Raw genomic sequence first — 19,373 nt, 5'->3', positions numbered from 1 at the left:
TTCCCAAGCGGGCCAGTGATCGCTGAGTCAAAATGTCACCTAGTATTTCAACCGGTAGCTGCATAAATGGCAGATAAACAACAAACCATTTTGTTAAGGTACGTTCGGTCGACGCGAGCCTCCCAATTCGCTTTCTCTACCTCGTATGCACGCTCGCGCTCTGTAGCTTAAGTGTCAAACCACTGACAGAAAAAAAGAAAAAAAAAACATTTAAGAAGATTGAATATAACACGATTTTAATCGGAACACCTTCAATTGATTGGATAGATAACAGCAACTTGCTAAAGACTGAACAAAACTAAAAAATAAAAAAAAAATATTTCGAAGGGGAGACGTTGCGAAAAATAACGCTTTTCTCATGGACTGTAGGGTGTGAAATGCCCGCATTTTGCAAGTTCAATGACCATAAAAGTATTAAAATATAATAACAATAGAAGCATTTCCGCGTTAAGTGCAAAAACAGTGGGGTTGCTTTCTTAAGTACGGCTAAGGCATACGGATCACCGTACCATTGTATACCACAATGAATGTATTAATTTTATTTTTTCTCTTGTTTTTGTTTGATCTATGGTCTGTGCATTTAAAATAGTGTTCTTTCTCTCAATGTAGTTCTTTTGTTTGTTTTTGAAATTGCTTGGGAATCACCAGCTGTAAAGGTGGCCAGGACCTCCGTCAAGCTGCTGCAGCAGCGTTTTGTCTTGGTCCCCCGTTTCAGTGATGAAACAAAATAAAGATTTATTATTATTATTATTATATAAATAACTCCATATGAACACGAATACAATCGAAAAACACTCGCTTGATTCGACGGATCGCGGCGACCCACCTGCCCTCTTCCCCTTCTCCCAAGGTCTCTCCGGGAACCCATAAAAGCGGACAGGTGTCCCCATGTCTCTTATGTTAACCGGGCTCTTGTCGCTTCCGAGAACACAGCAAACGTGACTGGAAGGTATTTTCAATGGAGGTTCGAAGCCGGCAAACCACAAAAAACTGTGGTCGCAGCACCGCATGGCCGGACCGGCCGGTTCCCTACCGCCCCAATGGTTCCAGAAGTCTTCGTAGTGCGGCGCCACCCGTCTCACGAAACTTTAGTGCTCGAGGCTCATAGAGTTAAAGATGGCGGCGGCCTCCGCCGCCACATCGCCGTCCATGGCCAGTGCCAGCGAAGCCCTTACTATTGCGGAAAGGTGGGGGAGGTATCTAGAAAGTATCGTAGCAGTAAAGTTTGTCGGAAGAGGTGTGATTCGGGGTCAGAGTGGCCGCTAGAACGGTCACGGCACGTCGCGGAAGCCAAAGCTCGGCGAGGGCGGCCATTCTGATGTCAATGCCGTTAAGACGTTCGGTGTCTCTCTTGCTTAAATTTGTGTGAAACGTTCTGATTATCGTTTCCTTATTCCTTAAAAAAAAAAAAGATTCAGTTTTTTTTTGTTTCGAACATTTTATTGAATGAGATGTCTGCATAAAAATCATTTGCGTCACTTTTTTTTTTACTAAAGGGTATCGTAATATCCGTTTTGGTTTTGTTTCGGTTTCGAGTATGTCCCGTGACGTGCATCTTAATTGGGCTTGTTAGGCCTATGTACCGTGTAACATCGGACAACTTAGTTGAGCTCAATAACAGTTGGGAAATGCGAACGATCGTTGGCTTAATGACAGTTGAGTGCGCTAGTCTAACTAAAGCATTAGAGATAAATTATAGCGTATTCTTATCCCGCTGAATCGAACTATCACGTGCGTTTCCCCCGAAAAAATAGCTAAACGCGAGAAAAAACAAACAAAAAAACTCCGATTAGTTGTTACGTCACACCCAGATTTTTCGGACGCCAAGCGCGTGCCCTAAAGCCCTTTGATGTATAGAATTCTATCGGGGCGTCTATCTGAATTGGAGCTTCGTTCTGACCGGCTGTATTTTTGTCACCACCGAAACTGAAAGTGATCGAGGAAGAACTGCGCAGTGAAGTGAACACTTCCTCGCCTGCTGTTTGACGGTGCTCGATAAAACACAGGCTCAATACTTCTATAGCTATGGCGAAAATCAAACTGCTATGAGAGCCACGAGGCTCTCTCCGAAGCTGCACGCATTTACGTCCATGCCTTTTCTGGCGCTAGGCGCGACTCGTCAGATGGAGTGTAGATTTCTTCTTTTTTTTATCCAAGTACGATTTATATAGATGCATTATAAATCACTGTATTGTACCTATAGATAGAGCGTAGATCCGAATAAATGGGATACAAATCCCCGTGAAATCCCTTCACGATCCTTGTTGGTATACGCTATATAGATTCGTATAATATCCCCGCGAGATCTTTATAATGTGCTTTCAAGGTTCCTATAATGTATATGTTAGATATTCGTATAATAGTTTTATAGCCGGAGCGTATGTTCTCATCAAATAAACTATGCACAACACCAAAGACGTGCATTTCATTCATTTTTTGTTTTTGTTTTTATTTTACATTTTCGCCACGAGGCAACGCCCGTTTTCGCTGAACAGTTGGAGGAACTTTTGCTTCCCTTTTCTCTCCTTAAAGTATTTTCAGCTGAGTTTAATTGTCTCCTCGCGAGTGACGTATAAAAAAACAGCACTTCATGAGCTTAACCAACGATTGTGGTCATATATTTGAGGAGAATCTTTGTAAGAAACGAATGCATTCTTCAGTATGTTGCCTACCAGGTGCACCGTAAGTTCCACAAACGACAATATTCCCGCCCACTGTACCCACTGAAAGGATGAAAACAACAGAATGAGCCCACAACAACAATCAGGCGCCAAATGGCAAGCGATGAACGAAATCCCAAAGAATAACGATCAGTCTATTAACACAAAATCTGCTATAGCGCTGGGTCTTATAAAGAAAAAAGGGGGGACACGATACGCTGGGCCGACCCACAGGTCACGTGACATTAGGGTGTCATGTATCTGCAACGTCAAACACACACAGGCACACACACACACAGAGAGAGAGAGAGAGAGACAGACAGACAGAGAGCTTGTGTCCAGATTATTCGCACAACATTGTGTGTGTCTTCGAGTTCGCCATACACGATAAAAACAGCATGATTACGTTTTTTTACTTCTTTGTTCATTCGCAAGGCCGAAACGAAGCAGTTTATCTAATATTTACGTATTTATTCTACGAAGGCATTATTGCAGTCAAGTGATAAATGTACAAATGTATACAAATATTTACGTAATTATGCGCAAAAATATACACAGGAATATTTAGAGAAATACACAGAGAGGTACACATACAAATACACACTAATATACTCTACTCTGAAGAAAAATCCGTGCGTCTACTTTGCCGCACAACACTCGGAGAGCCGATCATCGCAACTTACGGAGACAGCTCAGCGAATGACAATGCCGAAATATATGTTTAGACCAAAAAACGCAGTCAGAGTTGTGACATTAAGCAAAGCAAAACGTCACGCTTGCATTGCTTAATCTCACAACTCAGACTGCGTTTTAGGGTGTAACATGTTTCATTTCATTTAATTTATTGTTGCTCAAAGACATCCTTTCGAACGTATTACATGAGAGAGGATTTGGGAAAAAATCATACAAAGCACAATACATATAAAACTTTGGGTTCAAAAACGATCAAACCCGAGGATTCGGGGAAACAAGGATCATACAAAAGCATAATACATATAAAACTTAGTGTTCAAAAACGTTCAAACAAGAAAGAACAAGAATGATGAAAATAAGCTGTGTTTGGAGATTTGTGTTTGTGTTTGTGCATTGACCCTCTGGTTCCCCTTCTCCAGGGATTATTTTCATCATTCTTGTCCAGCTCGCTTGCACCTTTACATTTATTTGCATTATAATAAACAGAACAAGATCAGAGGGACCCTTGATTGGCTCAAGTAATGTACACAATGCCAAGAACATTCAAACCGAAAACAGAATTATCATCTTGGAAACATAATTTAACAATAAATCGCTACATTTTTTTCTAATCAACAACTCGTCACGCATCGTCATTCGCTGAGCTGTCCCCGTAAGTTGCGGTGATTTGCTCCCCGAGTGTTGTGCAGGAAAGTAGACGCACGGTTCTTTTTTTTTTTAGAGTGTAGCATTGATAACCTACTTTCTCAAGAAAAAAAAATCATAACAAAGGAAGGAAAACATCAATACCCATCGTTTAACAAACATTTTAGAGGAAAAAAATAGAACATGACGACTCAGTCGGAAGCACCCGGACAATATTACTCGATAACCAGTTTAATTCCTAAACTATATGCGAAAACAACAGGTTTTGCAGATCCAACCTTCGTGAAATAAATCATGCTCGACATATATACCTAATTTTGAAAACTCTCGCTTCGTTCGAATAAATTTTATACATTAGTTTTAATTCTTTTGTTAAATGGCCATAGCGAGTTTTGCGTCCGAAATGACCAAGCGAATCTCGCTTTTTCCCAGCGTCCCGCTCTTACAAAAGTTAAACCGATACATATTTTTTTTTCTTTCCTTCGAAGAGGGTCAGACGAGCGACATCCCCTGGCGCCGCAGTTGCACCCCAGCAGCCGGGCCCCTCTTTCGAGCCGCGGTTCGGGAGGCTTCGGCGCCGCGGTCGCGGCGATCCCAGCCGAGGGCCGAACGCGGACCGAGATGCGTCAAACTTTCGCGGGCCATAAATCACCGAGGATCGCTTGTTCAAAAGGGGTTTCGAGAAGGGCACGGGGCGAAACGCCGCGCGTCCGCCGCACAAACTTGAACCAAAAGAGGGCTCAAAGCTTGACGGCCCACACTGGCGTTGCCCCCGCTCGGAGAAGAAAGCAGAATTTAAGCTGTACGAAGTGCTTTTTTTTTTGTTTGCTTTAGAACATTCTTTATTGGGGTCACAACATTCGATCCTGCGAAGGCGACTGGAGGATGCGTTTCATTTTATATCACTGTGTCCCGCACGAGACGCCCTGTGGGTGTGTGCTTTAAAACCCGATACGACTGCAGCAGTTTTTTTGTTTCTTTCTCTCTCTTACACTACGAGTTAGTTAACTTCGTTTTTTTTTTTTTTGTTTTTTTTTTTTTTTAGAGTTAAGCTTCGCTCACGCCGCTAAATACGTCACACAACAGACAGTCTCCAAATACTGTCTGAGACGTGCTTCTTTCTTCTGGTTGATGACATTGGTCGTACGAAAATTTCCTTCCGTCGTGCTCGAACCATCAAAGAGGAAACGCGCTTCGAACGATGCCTGAGGGCTAATCGGTGATAATTCTATCATCGCGTCTGCAAAAACACCGTGGTTTTCTTTCTTTTTTTTTTTTGTATAAAGTCAACCTGTATATTTACCGTCTCCATAGAGACAGTAAATGTACAGATTGCGCAGAGTGGCCAAACAACTTGATCAATACACTACGCTGCCAACTTTTCCTTTTTTTTTTTTTGAGAAGGGTCGTGCAACGATTTTAGCACTTTCAGTAAATATCACTTGAAGTTCGTAAATTAAAAAAAAAATAAAAGTCACGCGTTGTTTGTTTTTCTTACAAATGGCAGGCGCGGTAAACAATTAGGCTCTTTTATACTCCGACGTTGAACGCAGCGTATAGCGCAGAACGCGCGCCTTTCATTGGCCGGCGAGCGGGAACTCGATATCTGCGACTAATCAGCATCTGTGTGCGCTGCGCAACGCCGCGTTTGCTACGCTCCACTTCGGAGTATACACGGACCCTTTAGAGAAAACGAGCAGCGTTCACTGCGCCCTCGGCTCGGAGCCAGAACAAACGGAGAGCTAATCTAGAAACAATTATATGGGGCCAATATTCATTGGAGTCACGCGCCACTGGGGGTTTGCGAAGCACAGGGCGCGCGGAGAGTTTTCGCATTGTTAGGGTTAAACTGTTCCCATCATTTCAGCGATTGAACACGAGCCAACGCCGAATGCTCACCGAGTAGTTTGATTGCGAGGTGCGCATATTGAGTACTCACACAATGCTAGTGCTCAGTCTGTGTGCGGCAATTAAAACAGCGTCCCACTGGGCCATCGCCCTAGACTACGTCGACACTTTGACCCCCTGCTACGCTACCAAATTTCGCGAAAGAGAAACTGAAAAACAAAGTTCCGCTTTTTTCCTTAAGAGCCCTTAACGATTCCTGGTCAGGGGCGTCACGTGTCTATGCCCTTGGGCCCTACTAGTGCCAGTAAGCTTGTGTAACTTTAAAAGAAACACACACAAAAAAACATTCTTACTGAATATCGTTACATAGTCCCTTGATGATGCATCACGCGGGAATGGTTACGCCACCGCACGCCAAATTCGCCGTTCGGTGATTTAGACAGCGGGAGATTAACCTGTCTAAAACCGGCGTAAGGTGCCTCCGCAGTGGAGACGATTTTTGCCAGGGCAGCGACGACCGCTAATCCGAGATCCTTTAACGCGCGTTCCGAAACGGTGATTCCGCGACAGCGCGCCCGGGCGGAGCTCATCCATATTCAGACCAGAAGTGGCGAAGATTGAGCTCGAGATCCCTCGAGCTTTTTCGCTCCATGGGCTCGGAGCTGCAGAACGCAAACACACTCGGCCGCCTGCCCTCACGGCCAAGTTTGCGTGTGGACACAGGCGCCTAGCATATACATACACAATGCCCTTTACCTCTCAGCTTAAACTTTGTTCTCTTTTTTTTTTTTTTTTTGAGAAGCGGCGTGTAAAATTTTGGGTACTCAAGCGTGGAGCAGAAGTACACACGATTGTTTAGACAGCCAGTGTTGTATATAAACGCCGTCGGATGGCGCCAGCTAAATAGTTTACAAGTGCCAGTAAGCTTGTGATGCGTGTGAAAGGGGCTAGGTGGCGCAGGCCGCCGCCCGATTCAAAGGGTTTAGCCCCATTCATTCCATCCATCAATTTTCTGTTCCCCTCTGTTGCCACTGACAGCGTAATAAAGCGCGAGGCGTGGCCTGGTATGTTTCTTCCTTTGTGATTGGTTCTTTGGCATTCTTACCGGCTAATGCTGCAATTTCATTGGCTTAGACAGCGATAATAAGGTGCCCGGGACACGTCACGCCCTGCGCTTCTGAGGTCGTCAGTGGCTATAAGCTGAAAGGGCGGAGTTGACAATGTGCTTGTCTAGCCATTCGACCTTCGGCGTAGCAGCTCGTGACCGGGCTCTCTGCACACCTTCTGCCGCGGGAAGCGACGTCAGGCGGTAGAAGGTTTGATTGGTCTGGCGGACACTTCACTTCCGGCGCACCGTCATCTTTTAGCGCTGAATGGAGTAGAGGTGGCGCAGCCTACCGCCCGATTGATTTTATCAGCATTCTGTACTACAGTGGGGAGTTGAGCTAGTTGGTGGGATTACATCATTATAAAAAACAGCGCACAGGCAGCGAGCGGGAAGAGAAGATAAGATAACATAAGGCATAAAACATAGAACATAGAACACCCAGCGCTCTATTTTCAATTATCTTATCTTCCTCACTTCCTGTGCGCTGATTTTAATATCATTTAACAAGCATTCGAAACCTACCGGGGTCACTATTTAGTGAAATTTGGGGAAGTTGCATATTTCTCTCTTAAAACATTGCATTCGTTTTTATGTGATCTTGCTTTTCTACTTTCAGATGGCTGTACCCTAGGCGTGAGGTGAAGGGACCCGTCTTAGAAGCATCGCAAACTCACCGACGACGGACACTTTGCAGCGATGAAGAGATGACGAAAAAGCAACGGAGGAGCGGGGACATCCGGCAGATTACTCGTCGAAACTTCTTCTGCGAATGACGTCCTGGAGGAGAAATGTTGAATGAGCACGGGCAAAGAATAATCGTCACAACGGCAAGAACGAGAACCAACAAGAGAAGATAGAGCGCAACATGACACCACGGGGCTGTGTATCAAGACTGCTAAACTCTGTGAACTGTGCCTTAAACCCGTGAAGAGCAAGACCACGAAGGCCGTGCTGTGGACTCTCAAACAGTGTCAGCGGAAGTTCTACCGGAAACTTGGCGCCAGATTGCCGAGGATCAAACAGAAGAAATGGGGTCGCGTGTTTGTTTGTTGTTGCGCGCTATAGCTTGTTAGCGGATTTTTTGAAGAACTGGAAAAAAAAATATTTATGAATTTCTCAGACGAAAAAACAAAAACAGAAAAAGAAACAACTTAGGTGGGACGAACTGACCGAAGGAATTGTTTGTTTTACGGAGCACGTTTCAGAGCTTTTTCTCTAATGATGAGTGCTCCATATAAAGAGTATTGATATACGTTGCAAATTTCGACAAGACAGAAGGTGTACTTACCAGATGCTCGCAAGAAGCCGCGGTTGTTGTCACGGTGCAGAATTGCCGGTAAATTTTTGAAGTATCGGAGGCATACAGTGTAATCCTTGCTCCCGTGCGAAAATCTCCGATTAAGTTTCAGAGCATTTGAGCTAACGAACTTGTTCTTCGTGGTTATCTTTAGCGAGTCATAATTTTTGCAATCAACTCTTTATAGGGTTACGGTCAAGAGGAAAGCTCCCACGTCGCACTCTAAGTCTTGAAGGCAAATTCTGCCGCGAATTACGTGGGAACATCTGACCGTCCGATGTCGGTTCAGTTGCCCGACTTCTCCCTAAAACTCGCTACCGGCTGAACGCAACAAACGCGTTCAAATCAAACTCGGCGCTTCGCGAAGTCTCCAACACACTCGCTGCCTCGTACTGTTTGTTGAAAATAAAGAAACGATACACGAGAACCTGTACCAAGTCGTCATCTGGGACAGGGCGGTGCTTCGGACAATTTAGAGAGTAATTTAAGTAACACCAGTGGATGTAGTGTTCTAAAACAAAAGAAGGTCAGCTGAGCTCCGCCGGAAAACCCATCTCGGTACGAGCTCGTCATTTTTCTGACATCTCAAAAAGGAAAGTGCATTTCTGAGGCCCCTATTTCGTTCAGATTGGCGCCTACAACACCGAAGCTCTGCCTAATCTCGCTCACCGGCCGTTGATGGGGGTGTTATTTGTGCGTGTGTGTGGGGGGACCTTCTCTATTCTTACGTCAAACAGATTGTAAACTCAACCAGAGTCCTTTTTTTGGGAGAGAGTTTTATGCCTGGATGTGGAGCTTGTGCCTCGCCCCGTGTAACAGCCCTTGTTGGTAAATGGCAGAAAGGCAGCATAAGTCACCAGACTCTTCAGAAGGGGTTTGCATAGCTCGAAAAGACTTGCCTGGTGACAACTCGATAAACGCAAGGGGGCGTGGCTTTCATTATCGCTCTTCGCGGCCAATGACCGATAAAAAGCGGCATGGCTGCTTTTAAAGACCCTATCAGTGGAGTGAAAAGAGCGATCACAATTGGCCACACCCTTCTTACACTCTCAGTGACTGTAGAGCAAACCGCATTGTGGTCACTCACGTGGCAAGAAAATGAAAGAAAAAAGAGTGGTCAACCATGATCGTCTCATCATCAGTGCAAGGCTTATCAGAAGGCATTGTCGAGCCGATGTCAAGTTTATGTAACCAGTCACGGAACAAAAGGCGAAATCGACCCGAACGCCTGTTAATATCGCCATTTGTGGCGATATAAACGTTTTGAGACGCGAGGTGCGAGTGATTCATTTCACAGCGTCACGAGAGAAATGAAGGTGCGCCGTGACTTCCTGACATTCTACATCCTGTCAGCTTAGGTTTGGAAGATGACCTTCGAAGTTGCAGTGAGAGATGGTAATGTGTCAACCACAGAAAGTCGTGAGGCGACAGTTTTTTTTTCAGTTGATTACTTTATTCATACGAGAAAAAAAAAGCTTTAAAATGAAATATTCGCACCGTATAATTGGCTTAACGGACCGTATACCTTGATACGCCTCACAACACGAAAAGTGCAAAACACGTGTGAGAAAGAAGCCGCTTTGCGTGGCGCTGCCGAGTTGCGTAACAACAGCAACCGCCGCTGATGCTATGACGTAGCTGAATGCTGCGTGAGCACGTCACAATGACCGTGTTCCAAAATTTACTTGGTCTCACTGGAGGGTAAAGGTTTTGTACCGTTGCGTTCCAAAACCTACCCGCGTCCAGCATTACTCCATTTGTGTTGTCACGTGACATGATCCGCCAAGGTAACTCGGACTCATACATTTAGATTTTGAACGCACCCAACGTCATCGACGGTTTCTATGGCAACGCAGCTCAGCGACGCGACGCGACGAGGTACACTTGCGGATTCGCGAGCGGATACGCGCAGGCGGAAAGCGGATTTTGGAGCCGGGTGGGGAAGTCGACTCGTCGCTGCAGAAAATCTTGATCAGTCCGGGATTATCTAGATTATCCGCCAGCGACGAGTCGATTTCGCCACCCGTCTACGAAATCCACTTTCCGCCTGCGCGGATCCGCCGGCGAATCCGCAAGTGTAAACGCGCCATAAGACGGTAGCGGCGGTTCGACCCAAGCGCGCAAGTTTCAGAAATGGTAACTGCTTTCCGGTTTGAAAATAGGAAACAAAAAATGGCATGCCAAATTTAAGTGACAGCTTTTTCGTAGTGTGACTTTTATTATAGTCGCCATCGTCATCGTAGAAATAAAAGCCTTTAATTCCGATGACTTAAAAAATGTGTAAGGTTGTCCAAATGCCCGAAGTGCATCTTGCTGCATTTTTTTGTTTCGCAAATTTTTCCATCTTTACAAGTGCATCTCTGCTGCAGACTTGTTCAATTATCAATTTTGCGAAGCTCCCCGAATTAAAAAAAAAAAGTCACTTAAAAATCGCATCGACTTCACGAGACCATTTAGTGGCAATTTTTTCTTCATCTTAGCAGGAATCTCCTCTGGTCCAAAAGTAACCTTTTGTCCGAATCTCGCTTTCCTTTGCAATGTGCACTTGAAGAAACACGTAGTGACCGCACTTGATGTGACCACTGCACGCTTGCAAAGACCTGCGCTTTTCCGTGCAGTACGCAGCAGAGCCATTATAGATTATGCGCATTCGTTAACCAAATCCAAAGCCGCCTATAGACAATTATAACAATTGCTGAACAGATGTACCTAAAATCTGCTAATATAATCTACAATGATAACTTCCACTTTGAATTTCTTTCTATGTTAGTCGCAAGCCCTCGTGACTATATTTACACCAGGACTTGACCTTTCTGAACATATCCACAATTTATCTTTCATTTAATTTTACTAAACTGCCAGATGTGGCACTGCATAAAACGGAGGGGGAAGTAGGTAAAAATAGAACAGCAGTTGGACACAAGAAAATAAAACGAAAGTATTAAAGAATACGCACAGTAGCAATCTCTTGGGATAGTGGTTGTTACTAAGAATGAAAATACGTGAAGGTCTGTAGTAAGAACAGTTTATCCTGGAAATAAGTTTCGGATGGTTATAACTCGGGGAAAAACGCAGTGTTAAAAGCTAGCGTTTTGCCGGTTGTACAATACATGCAACAACTACGATCAACTGTGACTGAGGCGAAATGATATCCTTTCAGCAGGTCACAAGGATTTATGACATGCACGATTTGTTTTTCTTTAAATGATAGGCGACTTCAGGATTGAAAAGGTGTAAAGAGGCCAGCAACAGTTAATCTGACATGATTAAGAAAAAACAAAAAAACGAGACTGCAGGTAACGCCACAGACACTGAAAAGTCTTGAAACTTTTGAGTGTCTGTGTCGTTACCTGCAGTCTCGGCGTTTTCAAATCATGTTTAACGTACACCAGCTCGTTCGCGCCCTAACATTTATTTCAGTAAATCTTACTTGAAGCGCGTTGAAAAGATCTTTGAGAAAATAAAGAAAGTGCAACATTCATTAAACATAAGTGCGAAATGTAACTTGGAATAAAAGTAACATAGTAAAAATAAAACTGATTACGGCACAATACTTATCAAAATCTACGTCAAACTCCACGTGTTGTTGTGCCTTGCTTTTCGTGAAGCTAATATCGCATCGCAGTAAGCCTGTCTTGTCTCCCGCTCAATGCTTAACAGCACTTTCCGGCTACAATTGGTGGGGGCCTCTCGTTTATAGATGACGACCAAGAAGGGCACCGGCTGCTCCGCGCCTCACTGCCAGAGAGGCTATAAATCCGCGAGGCAAGCATTTAATGTCTTATTTTTTGTTTCCAACATCATAATCTTTTTGGGATATGATCGCGCTCTGACAGGGAGACAAATAACTTCAGTATCAATGCGTGGTTTCTAATCTCCATATAAAAAATAGGCATCGTAAAGGAAATTCATCTATCTTAACCACGGTGAAGTTATAAAAATTACAAGATATCATCCTGCCCTTGCCAAGGTCGCTGTCCCCTTCATGCTGCTAACCTCCCCTTTTTACCTCTAAACGAGGCTGCAGACTTAGAAAGAAAGTGAAAATTCTACAGGCCAACGCCCGAATAAACACGACAGGGATATCACGACATCGAAACCTGCGGGTTCGCCGCCGCCTTGCTTTTTGTCTAAAAACAACTATACCTTAAAAAAATATAAAAAGAAACTGCGGCGTATTTTGGCAGAGAAACACTAAACAGACTGGTGGAAATGTTAAAACAGTGCGCCTGTTCAAATAAGCCCTGGGCACTGCACGCACGCCCTGCCAGAATCGAATGCGAGTGTGGATTTTTATTTATGTTCAAAAGATGCCTGGCCAGAGAGTTAACGTCAACAAAGCCGATGTCTTCGAAGTGTTTTCATTCAAGAAACCGTCGTACATTGCACATCGGTGCCGAAGCCAATTCTACCCTCGGAATAGCTGATATCATTGTTCCTGGCACGGGTATCGAAGCTGCAGAACGATGCAAGCTGCCTCTTGCCAAGAAGGTGTATAAATCTACGGCTGTAAGCGATTCAAATTGACATGTTCCAGTTACTTCGTCATAAAATTCCAAAATAAATAAACTATTTCTAAAGTAAAAAGAAAAGAAATAAAAAAACACTGCCGCTTTTTTTTTTTTTTAGCGTGAAGCGCATGCCAAAATGTCTGCGTAAAAATGTAGTTATTTTTTTTAAGTTGATATTCACTGTGTTGTGACTTTTCCAACCTTATAATATTGATTGAAATTTATAGTTACGTTCATTGAGTAAAGTAGTAATCGTGGCGCCGCGCGTGATGCTATCGCCCGGCGTTAACAGCAATTTTCTGCTCGGCACACCTCCTTTATAGCAGCCATGACTATAGTACATAAAACGCGATATTAGGTGCACGTAAAAAAAAATAGGCCCAAGCACATGCTCGTAGATCTGCGAGATGATCTGTGCGCACGAGCGAACGCGCAAATATGCAGCATTCTAAAACGATGTCCTTGCGTTTGTAACTCCCCCCCCCCCCCCCTAACGCTGGACGGCGTGAGAAAGAGAGGAGGAGGCGATAAAGCGCGGGGACGTCAAAAGGCTGAGCTCTGATTGGTGCGATTAGAGGGTAGAGCTGAGGCTAGCTGCCTTTGCCTCTACTGCACTCGTCGAACGCGCTAGAAATGCGAAAAGCTGGCATCCGGTGTTTGGCTTTCGCATTCAAACGCGTTCAACGGGCGCAGTCGAGACAAAGATCTACCCACTAATCAATCCAATCATGGCTCGGTGTTCCGACGTCCTTGCACGCTCTCGCCTCCTCCTCTCTCACTTTCCCGGCGCATAGACATAAATAAAACAAAGTTCGTTCGATTTACCGGCAGCTCCTGCACATTTGAAGAAGAAAAAAGCGCAGTGCAGTGTATTTCTGGTATGTGTACTGAGGTATGCGACCAGACGCACACCTCCCTACACTCTTCTACACCGAAGCAAAGGGTGCACTTAAATGGAACGAGCCTACTCTCTATCGAAACTTCTTTCGCAAACGCTCAACGATAAATATACGATTCATTAACGCAACAATGACGTCTTAAATGCGTCAGCGCATTCTGATTTATTACTCAAGGGAACATATAAAAAAATAATTATGACGCATTTTTTTTGTTCATAGTCGTGTATGTTTTAAATGTCGATAATGACAATTATGCAGACTACGGTGGTGTTGGTGGTGGTATGCGAAGAAAATTAGATTGCGAACGAACACACAAAATGTGTTGCGAGTGACAGCGGCAACTATTGCGTCAATGAAAGATGTGCCTTAGAATATTTGATTTTAGTCGATGTGCTTTAGCATATCTGCTTTAGGAGCTTTACTTTTAGCATAATAGCAGATGTACCTTGGAAGGTATGCGCTTTTGGCATTGTATTTACGAGATATGTCTTTAGTGGAAAAATTACGTTAGAGGAGGTACAGGCGCGCCAAAGAGCCGTCCAGAACGCCGAATGGGTGGTAATGGCGGCGGTTTCATTCGGTGCACCTGCTGTGTGGGTGGCGCAAGGGGGGGGGGGGGGTTCGATAGCTTGTCTTGCCATGAACGACGTGATAATTTCGTCGAAAAAAAATGAAAGCCGTTTACAACTCCCTGTAACACCGAATTAGAGCGCAGCTCTTGAGGAGGAGGAGGAAAGGGTACTGAGGGTCACGTGTTCTCGGGGGGGGGGTCACGTGACCCCTCGAGGTCACTTGACCTTGGTGGGGTCACGTGACCTCGGAATAGGGGGTCCACATGGGGGGTCACGTGACCCCCCGAGGTCACGTGACTCCTCTTGAGGTCACGTTACCCCCCCACGTAACCTCGAGGAAAGGGTCACGTGACCTGGGGGTGTCACGTGACCTCGGAGGCGGTCACGTGACCCCCAGAGAAATTTTCCCGCTAGATTTAGCGGGGAAATTTTCCCGCTAGATTTAGCGGGGGAAATTTTTCCGCTAGATTTAGCGGGGAAATTTTTCCGCTAAATTTAGCGGGGAAATTTACCCATAATGCACCGCGCGGTTACGCCGACGGCGACGCCGCTCAAGCCTGAAACGGGCGCCTAAGAGCTGCGCTCTAAAAGCAGAAAACGTTTCGGTCATTTCGCGCGTGTGCGGCGTCGTGTCAAAGTCTATGGAGGGGCGACAGCGATGGGGAGAGAGTGATGACGAGGCGATAACAGGGTGGCGCGTTCCACGCTATCACGTGAGTTTTTGAGTACAGACGCCGCCGGATTTTGTTGGAAAGAAGCACTAATGGCTCGTTCACACTTGCGAAATACGCACTCGCCGCCGACTGAATTCGCTCGGCGAAAAAAAGATCGGACCATTCACATTCGTTGTAGCCTGCGGAGTGCGCGGCGCGAGCGTCTCGCAGTCTCCCGAACAGACGAGAGCTGACGAGAGCTCCCAAACCTCCTCCTTGCCCGCGCGCGCCCCGTCGCCATCGTCGCAAGCTCGTCAGCAGGGACCTGACGACAGCAAGCGCTACTTCCCCCGTGCGTTCTGATTGGCTTGCGGCGAGAGAAAACTTTTTTTCCGGCGTTCGAAATCAGTCTCAGAGCGATCTTGCTCTCTGCTGGAAATTCTGCCTGCTTTCGACGCCGGGCGTCAGAATTCTCGCGGACCCGACCGCCGGTTCCTAGGTGTGAACGAGCATAACAGTTGTCGCTAGGCGTTTTCAGAGAAGATCGAACAAGCATATCCGGCGACCATTTTGAATTTTTATGAAAAAGAAAATATTTTACTGGCTCCCTGCCCAGAGAATAAAACCAATCCTTGTTTTCGGAAAAGAAATTTTTGTCTCTGTGAAAAAAAAAAAAAATTGTAAGCACCCTCTCAGTCACGTGCGCGTTTTGCGTATTGTGCGATGTTGACATTTCGGGCGGCTTCCCAAAAAAGACTGTTCTGGCTACGCGTCTAAAAATATTTATTAAAAACTTAGGCACAGGAAGGATTCACAAAAAGTATTAATCAGTTAGTATTAGAGTAGTTATTTTGAGAAAAAAACGCAAACACGACACATTGCGCAATAACGCCCTGGATTAAAGTTTTTTTCCCCCGTATTTTTAAAAGCTAAGGTCTTTAAATTTTGCCAGTATGTTTCCCTGTTTATAGTTATTCTTTGCGTGAAATATTGTTGTCCTGGTTAGCGGGAGAAATTTACAAGTATTGCTCACACAAGGGCATTTAACTAAATTTTCATTATTTTGAAAATCATTAAAAAAGGCCATCTTTAATATTGTTTATATTCTCTGAAATTAACGTTTATAATGTGTACTAACAGAGTCTGCAAAAACATAATGCAATATTTGTGTGGTTTTTAAGTTATAAAGCGAGAAATATGGCCAAATTCACGCTAACGCAGTTGCCATAAATGGGGCGTGCACATACCCGTTCTTCACAAATTCATTATTATTAAAAAGCGTAAAAATGCCACGGGCTGGTCAGGAAAAGACGAATTGACAGCACAGAGGTGGACGGTAGTTTTGAAGGGAAAATTCCTTATCCATTTTCATACAACCGAAACATGCTTCGCAATGCCTGTTTCAACAGCCGGCGTATAGCGCCTCCGTCTACGCGACGTAAAGGAAGCAACCGGAGCGACTTTGCAAACAGATCAGCGTACAACGCAATGCGCAACAACGCGATACGGAAAACGCGCACTTGACCAAGGGGGCGCTCATAACTTTTTTTTTTTTTTTTTTTCGTAAAGAAAAATTTTTTTTAATGAATAGTTTTATTTTTCTGGGCATGACGCCAGCATAATATTTTTTTTCATCAAAATTAAAAATGGTCACCGGACATGGTTCTTCGATCTAATCTGAAAACGCCCCGCTGCAAAGAAGCTGTGCCGCGAACTTAGACTCGACCGTGATTATTACCCAAAAGGATACTTCACCGCGAACGAACTCTTGTAGAGGGGAAGCCAACTTTAGCGCCGGCGATGTACGCTTACGTTTAAATCCGGAATTCACTAATGACACGCGTCAGTGTGTACGTTAACAGCGCTTTCCTCAACCCCTCTTCCCCCCCCCCCCCCCCCCCCCAAGGCAAGAAAGTATGAACAAGCCCTCAAAAATTACCCATACTAAGCCCCCTTTCCCCTCCCCCCCCCCCTAAAAAAAAAACATCGTTTGGGCAAGAACTAATACATTTGATTTCATCACAAGTCAGAGCGCAGTTAACAAGGCAAAGAATTTATAAACACAGACTCTTACGCTAAAAAGGCAAGGCGTGGGCGCACTCATGGCGCTGGACTGTCTTAGCGGATGATAAGGCACGTACAGCAAGATGACGAACGCCGTGAGGGTACGCTTTCGGCACCATAAGCAGGCAACGTTGTCTGTTGCATGTTACTAAAATGAAACGAAATATAGCGCAGATATGCGGTACAAATCGTGAGACAGACATAGGCATTCGAGCTGCTTTATCAGAAACATATCAAAGCGAACAAATAACCGGGAGATAAAAAAACATAAAAACGTAGCACAGATGCAAAGACACAGATACATACACACACGAACACTTTTAACACACAGAGAGGAACATGCACGATCATACACAGGTACGAACACTACAGTAATAGAAACACAAACAAACTAACATATATAGACATATGCACACACTCATACACACACGCATGCACACGCGTACACCTGAATGTTTAAAACAGCAGGGAACGCGGGCACCTTTGTTCCCAGGACGTTGTATAATTACCTTAGAATAAATTTGCGAACGCTCCGTATGTAAGCAATCGCTGCCATGTGCTCGTTTCCATTTTGCTAGGAATAATAGATATTTTCCTTACGATTCTCGGGCCAAATAAACATATGAAAGGCGCCAGAGCTGTCATTTAGGTCTTCCGCCCGAAGATGCCCTCGGACCTCATTCGCTAGACAGAAACTCCAATCATCGGAAGTAAATGAGCCTGTGAATGTCGTCTCAACGCACGGAACGAATTCGCGAGGAAATTGAGCGGACCCAGAAATTCGGCGTCCGATGAACACTTTCCTGAACTTTTTCCCGCATTTGTTTCTTGTCTACGCTTCTTCTATTAAAGTTTTTTTTTTCTTTCAATTTTTCTACTTTATCTTTGGGCGTAAAAAAAAAAAAGCAAACAATAGAGGACGTGGTCCGATAGCGACGCCTTTTATGCGCGAAGCCGACGAGGCTCACAGGTTTTCTTTTTTAATAATATTATTGCGAGCTGTTCTTTTGACAGCATTTTGAATATAGTTTTTGGTAGCTTTATTGTTATAGTGTTCGTGGAACCAACACTAAATCTACTTTTTTTAAGGACGCAGCTCTCAGGGGCCCGTTTCCGGCTTGAGCGGCGTCGGCGTCGCCGTCGGCGCAACCGCGAGCTCACGTGCCCCCCCCCCCCCCCCCCCCCCGAGGTTACGTGACCCCTCCAGGTCACGTGGCTCCCCCCCCCCCCCCCCCCAAAGGAGTCAGAAGAATGAGGTGAGGGGGAGGAGGAAAAAGAGGAGGGGTATACTCTCCCCTGAGTACCCTTCCATCCTCCTCCTCAAGAGCTGCGCTCTAATTCGGCGTACCAGGGAGTTGTAAACGGCTTTTACTTTTTTCTGTTGTAAATATTTTTGACAAGTGCGAAACTATTTTTGTTTTAAAGTTAGCATAATTCTTTTCAGAGATATCTTATAATTGTCCCAAGATTTTTAGGCAATTGTGTTTTTTTCTCACACAAAGGTGCTTCACAAAATAGCGGAAGTCAAAACGCACGCGCAGTATTACTCCATTAATTTAAGTCAGCCGGAGTTTGTCTTATAATAGAAGAATCAGGAGTCCTACGCTGGCAGGTGAAGAAGGGAGGGAAATCCCGCTTGTCTAATACTTTTTAAAATCCGTCGTCTACGCGCAAATTTTTTTTAGAAGTAAAAACAATTTTTTCGCCTTCCTTCTTCGAATGGGAGGGTCTGTAAAACTGGCCTATAAAACCCCTCCATGCTAAAATATCACAATGCTTTCAAGAATGCGGTCTGCTATCATGGACCAATGCAGGCACCATCAGCGTTCGAAGGCAAATAAATTAAAAAAAAGATTTAAGCGGAAAAGTAAACATCGAAGAGAAGAAAAGAGGACCAATGGGGATAAAGCCAAAGCTAGCGATACACTTTGTTTCATCAACGTCCGAGCTTAGCCGACGATACAAGTTGAAGGACTGTGCCGAAAGCTGAACATCACGCGTAAGCCGCCGGCTCATCGAATCAAGTGCAAAGAGTGCGCCGTGGCTTTACTCTTCTAGTTTGTTTGTGTACGCTTGTTTGGTTTCTAGGCTTAAAAAGACACTAAAAAAAAAGAAAAAAAAAGTTTTTTAAGGGTTTAATATTTATTTTTTTCTTTCCCCAGAAAACAATTTGCAATATTTACGCTGTTAGACGAAATTTAAGTTGGGTATAGCCCTTCTCTAAACCCCGTCCGGTGCATACAAAACCAAACACCTTTTTTCTGCTGCCATTGACGTGCAAAACGCTGATTGTAAAATTGTTCTCCGAGCCGCAATAGTATTTTAATCGACAATATCTTTTTTATGTTTGAGAAACAAATATTCTAGATAGAGTCACTATTGTTTTCAAAACTATCCCGAGATTGCGTTTCAGCTTAGGTTTT

At 44.6% G+C, this 19,373-nt stretch overlaps 1 protein-coding gene across 2 annotated transcripts in view; it reads left to right on the top strand.

The window, feature by feature from the left end:
• LOC8043297 (hemicentin-2) overlaps positions 1 to 8,678 on the top strand; it is a 248,591-nt gene extending 239,913 nt beyond the window's left edge. Inside the window, exon 12 of one of the 2 annotated variants that reach the window (XM_029972765.4) lies at positions 7,571 to 8,678. In XM_029972765.4, coding sequence (XP_029828625.3) covers positions 7,571 to 7,596 — 26 coding nt within the window. In that variant the 3' untranslated portion in view covers positions 7,597 to 8,678. The remainder of the gene's footprint in view (positions 1 to 7,570) is intronic. The other variant, XM_042288829.1, reaches the window with a different exon arrangement.
• Positions 8,679 to 19,373: the final 10,695 nt, after the last annotated feature.

The sequence above is a fragment of the Ixodes scapularis genome, unplaced genomic scaffold, assembly GCF_016920785.2.
Source record: "Ixodes scapularis isolate PalLabHiFi unplaced genomic scaffold, ASM1692078v2 PGA_scaffold11__112_contigs__length_91849675, whole genome shotgun sequence".
NCBI lineage: Eukaryota > Metazoa > Arthropoda > Arachnida > Ixodida > Ixodidae > Ixodes > Ixodes scapularis.
Note: the sequence above shows the minus strand (reverse complement) of the source record. Positions and strands in the feature narration are given on the sequence as shown.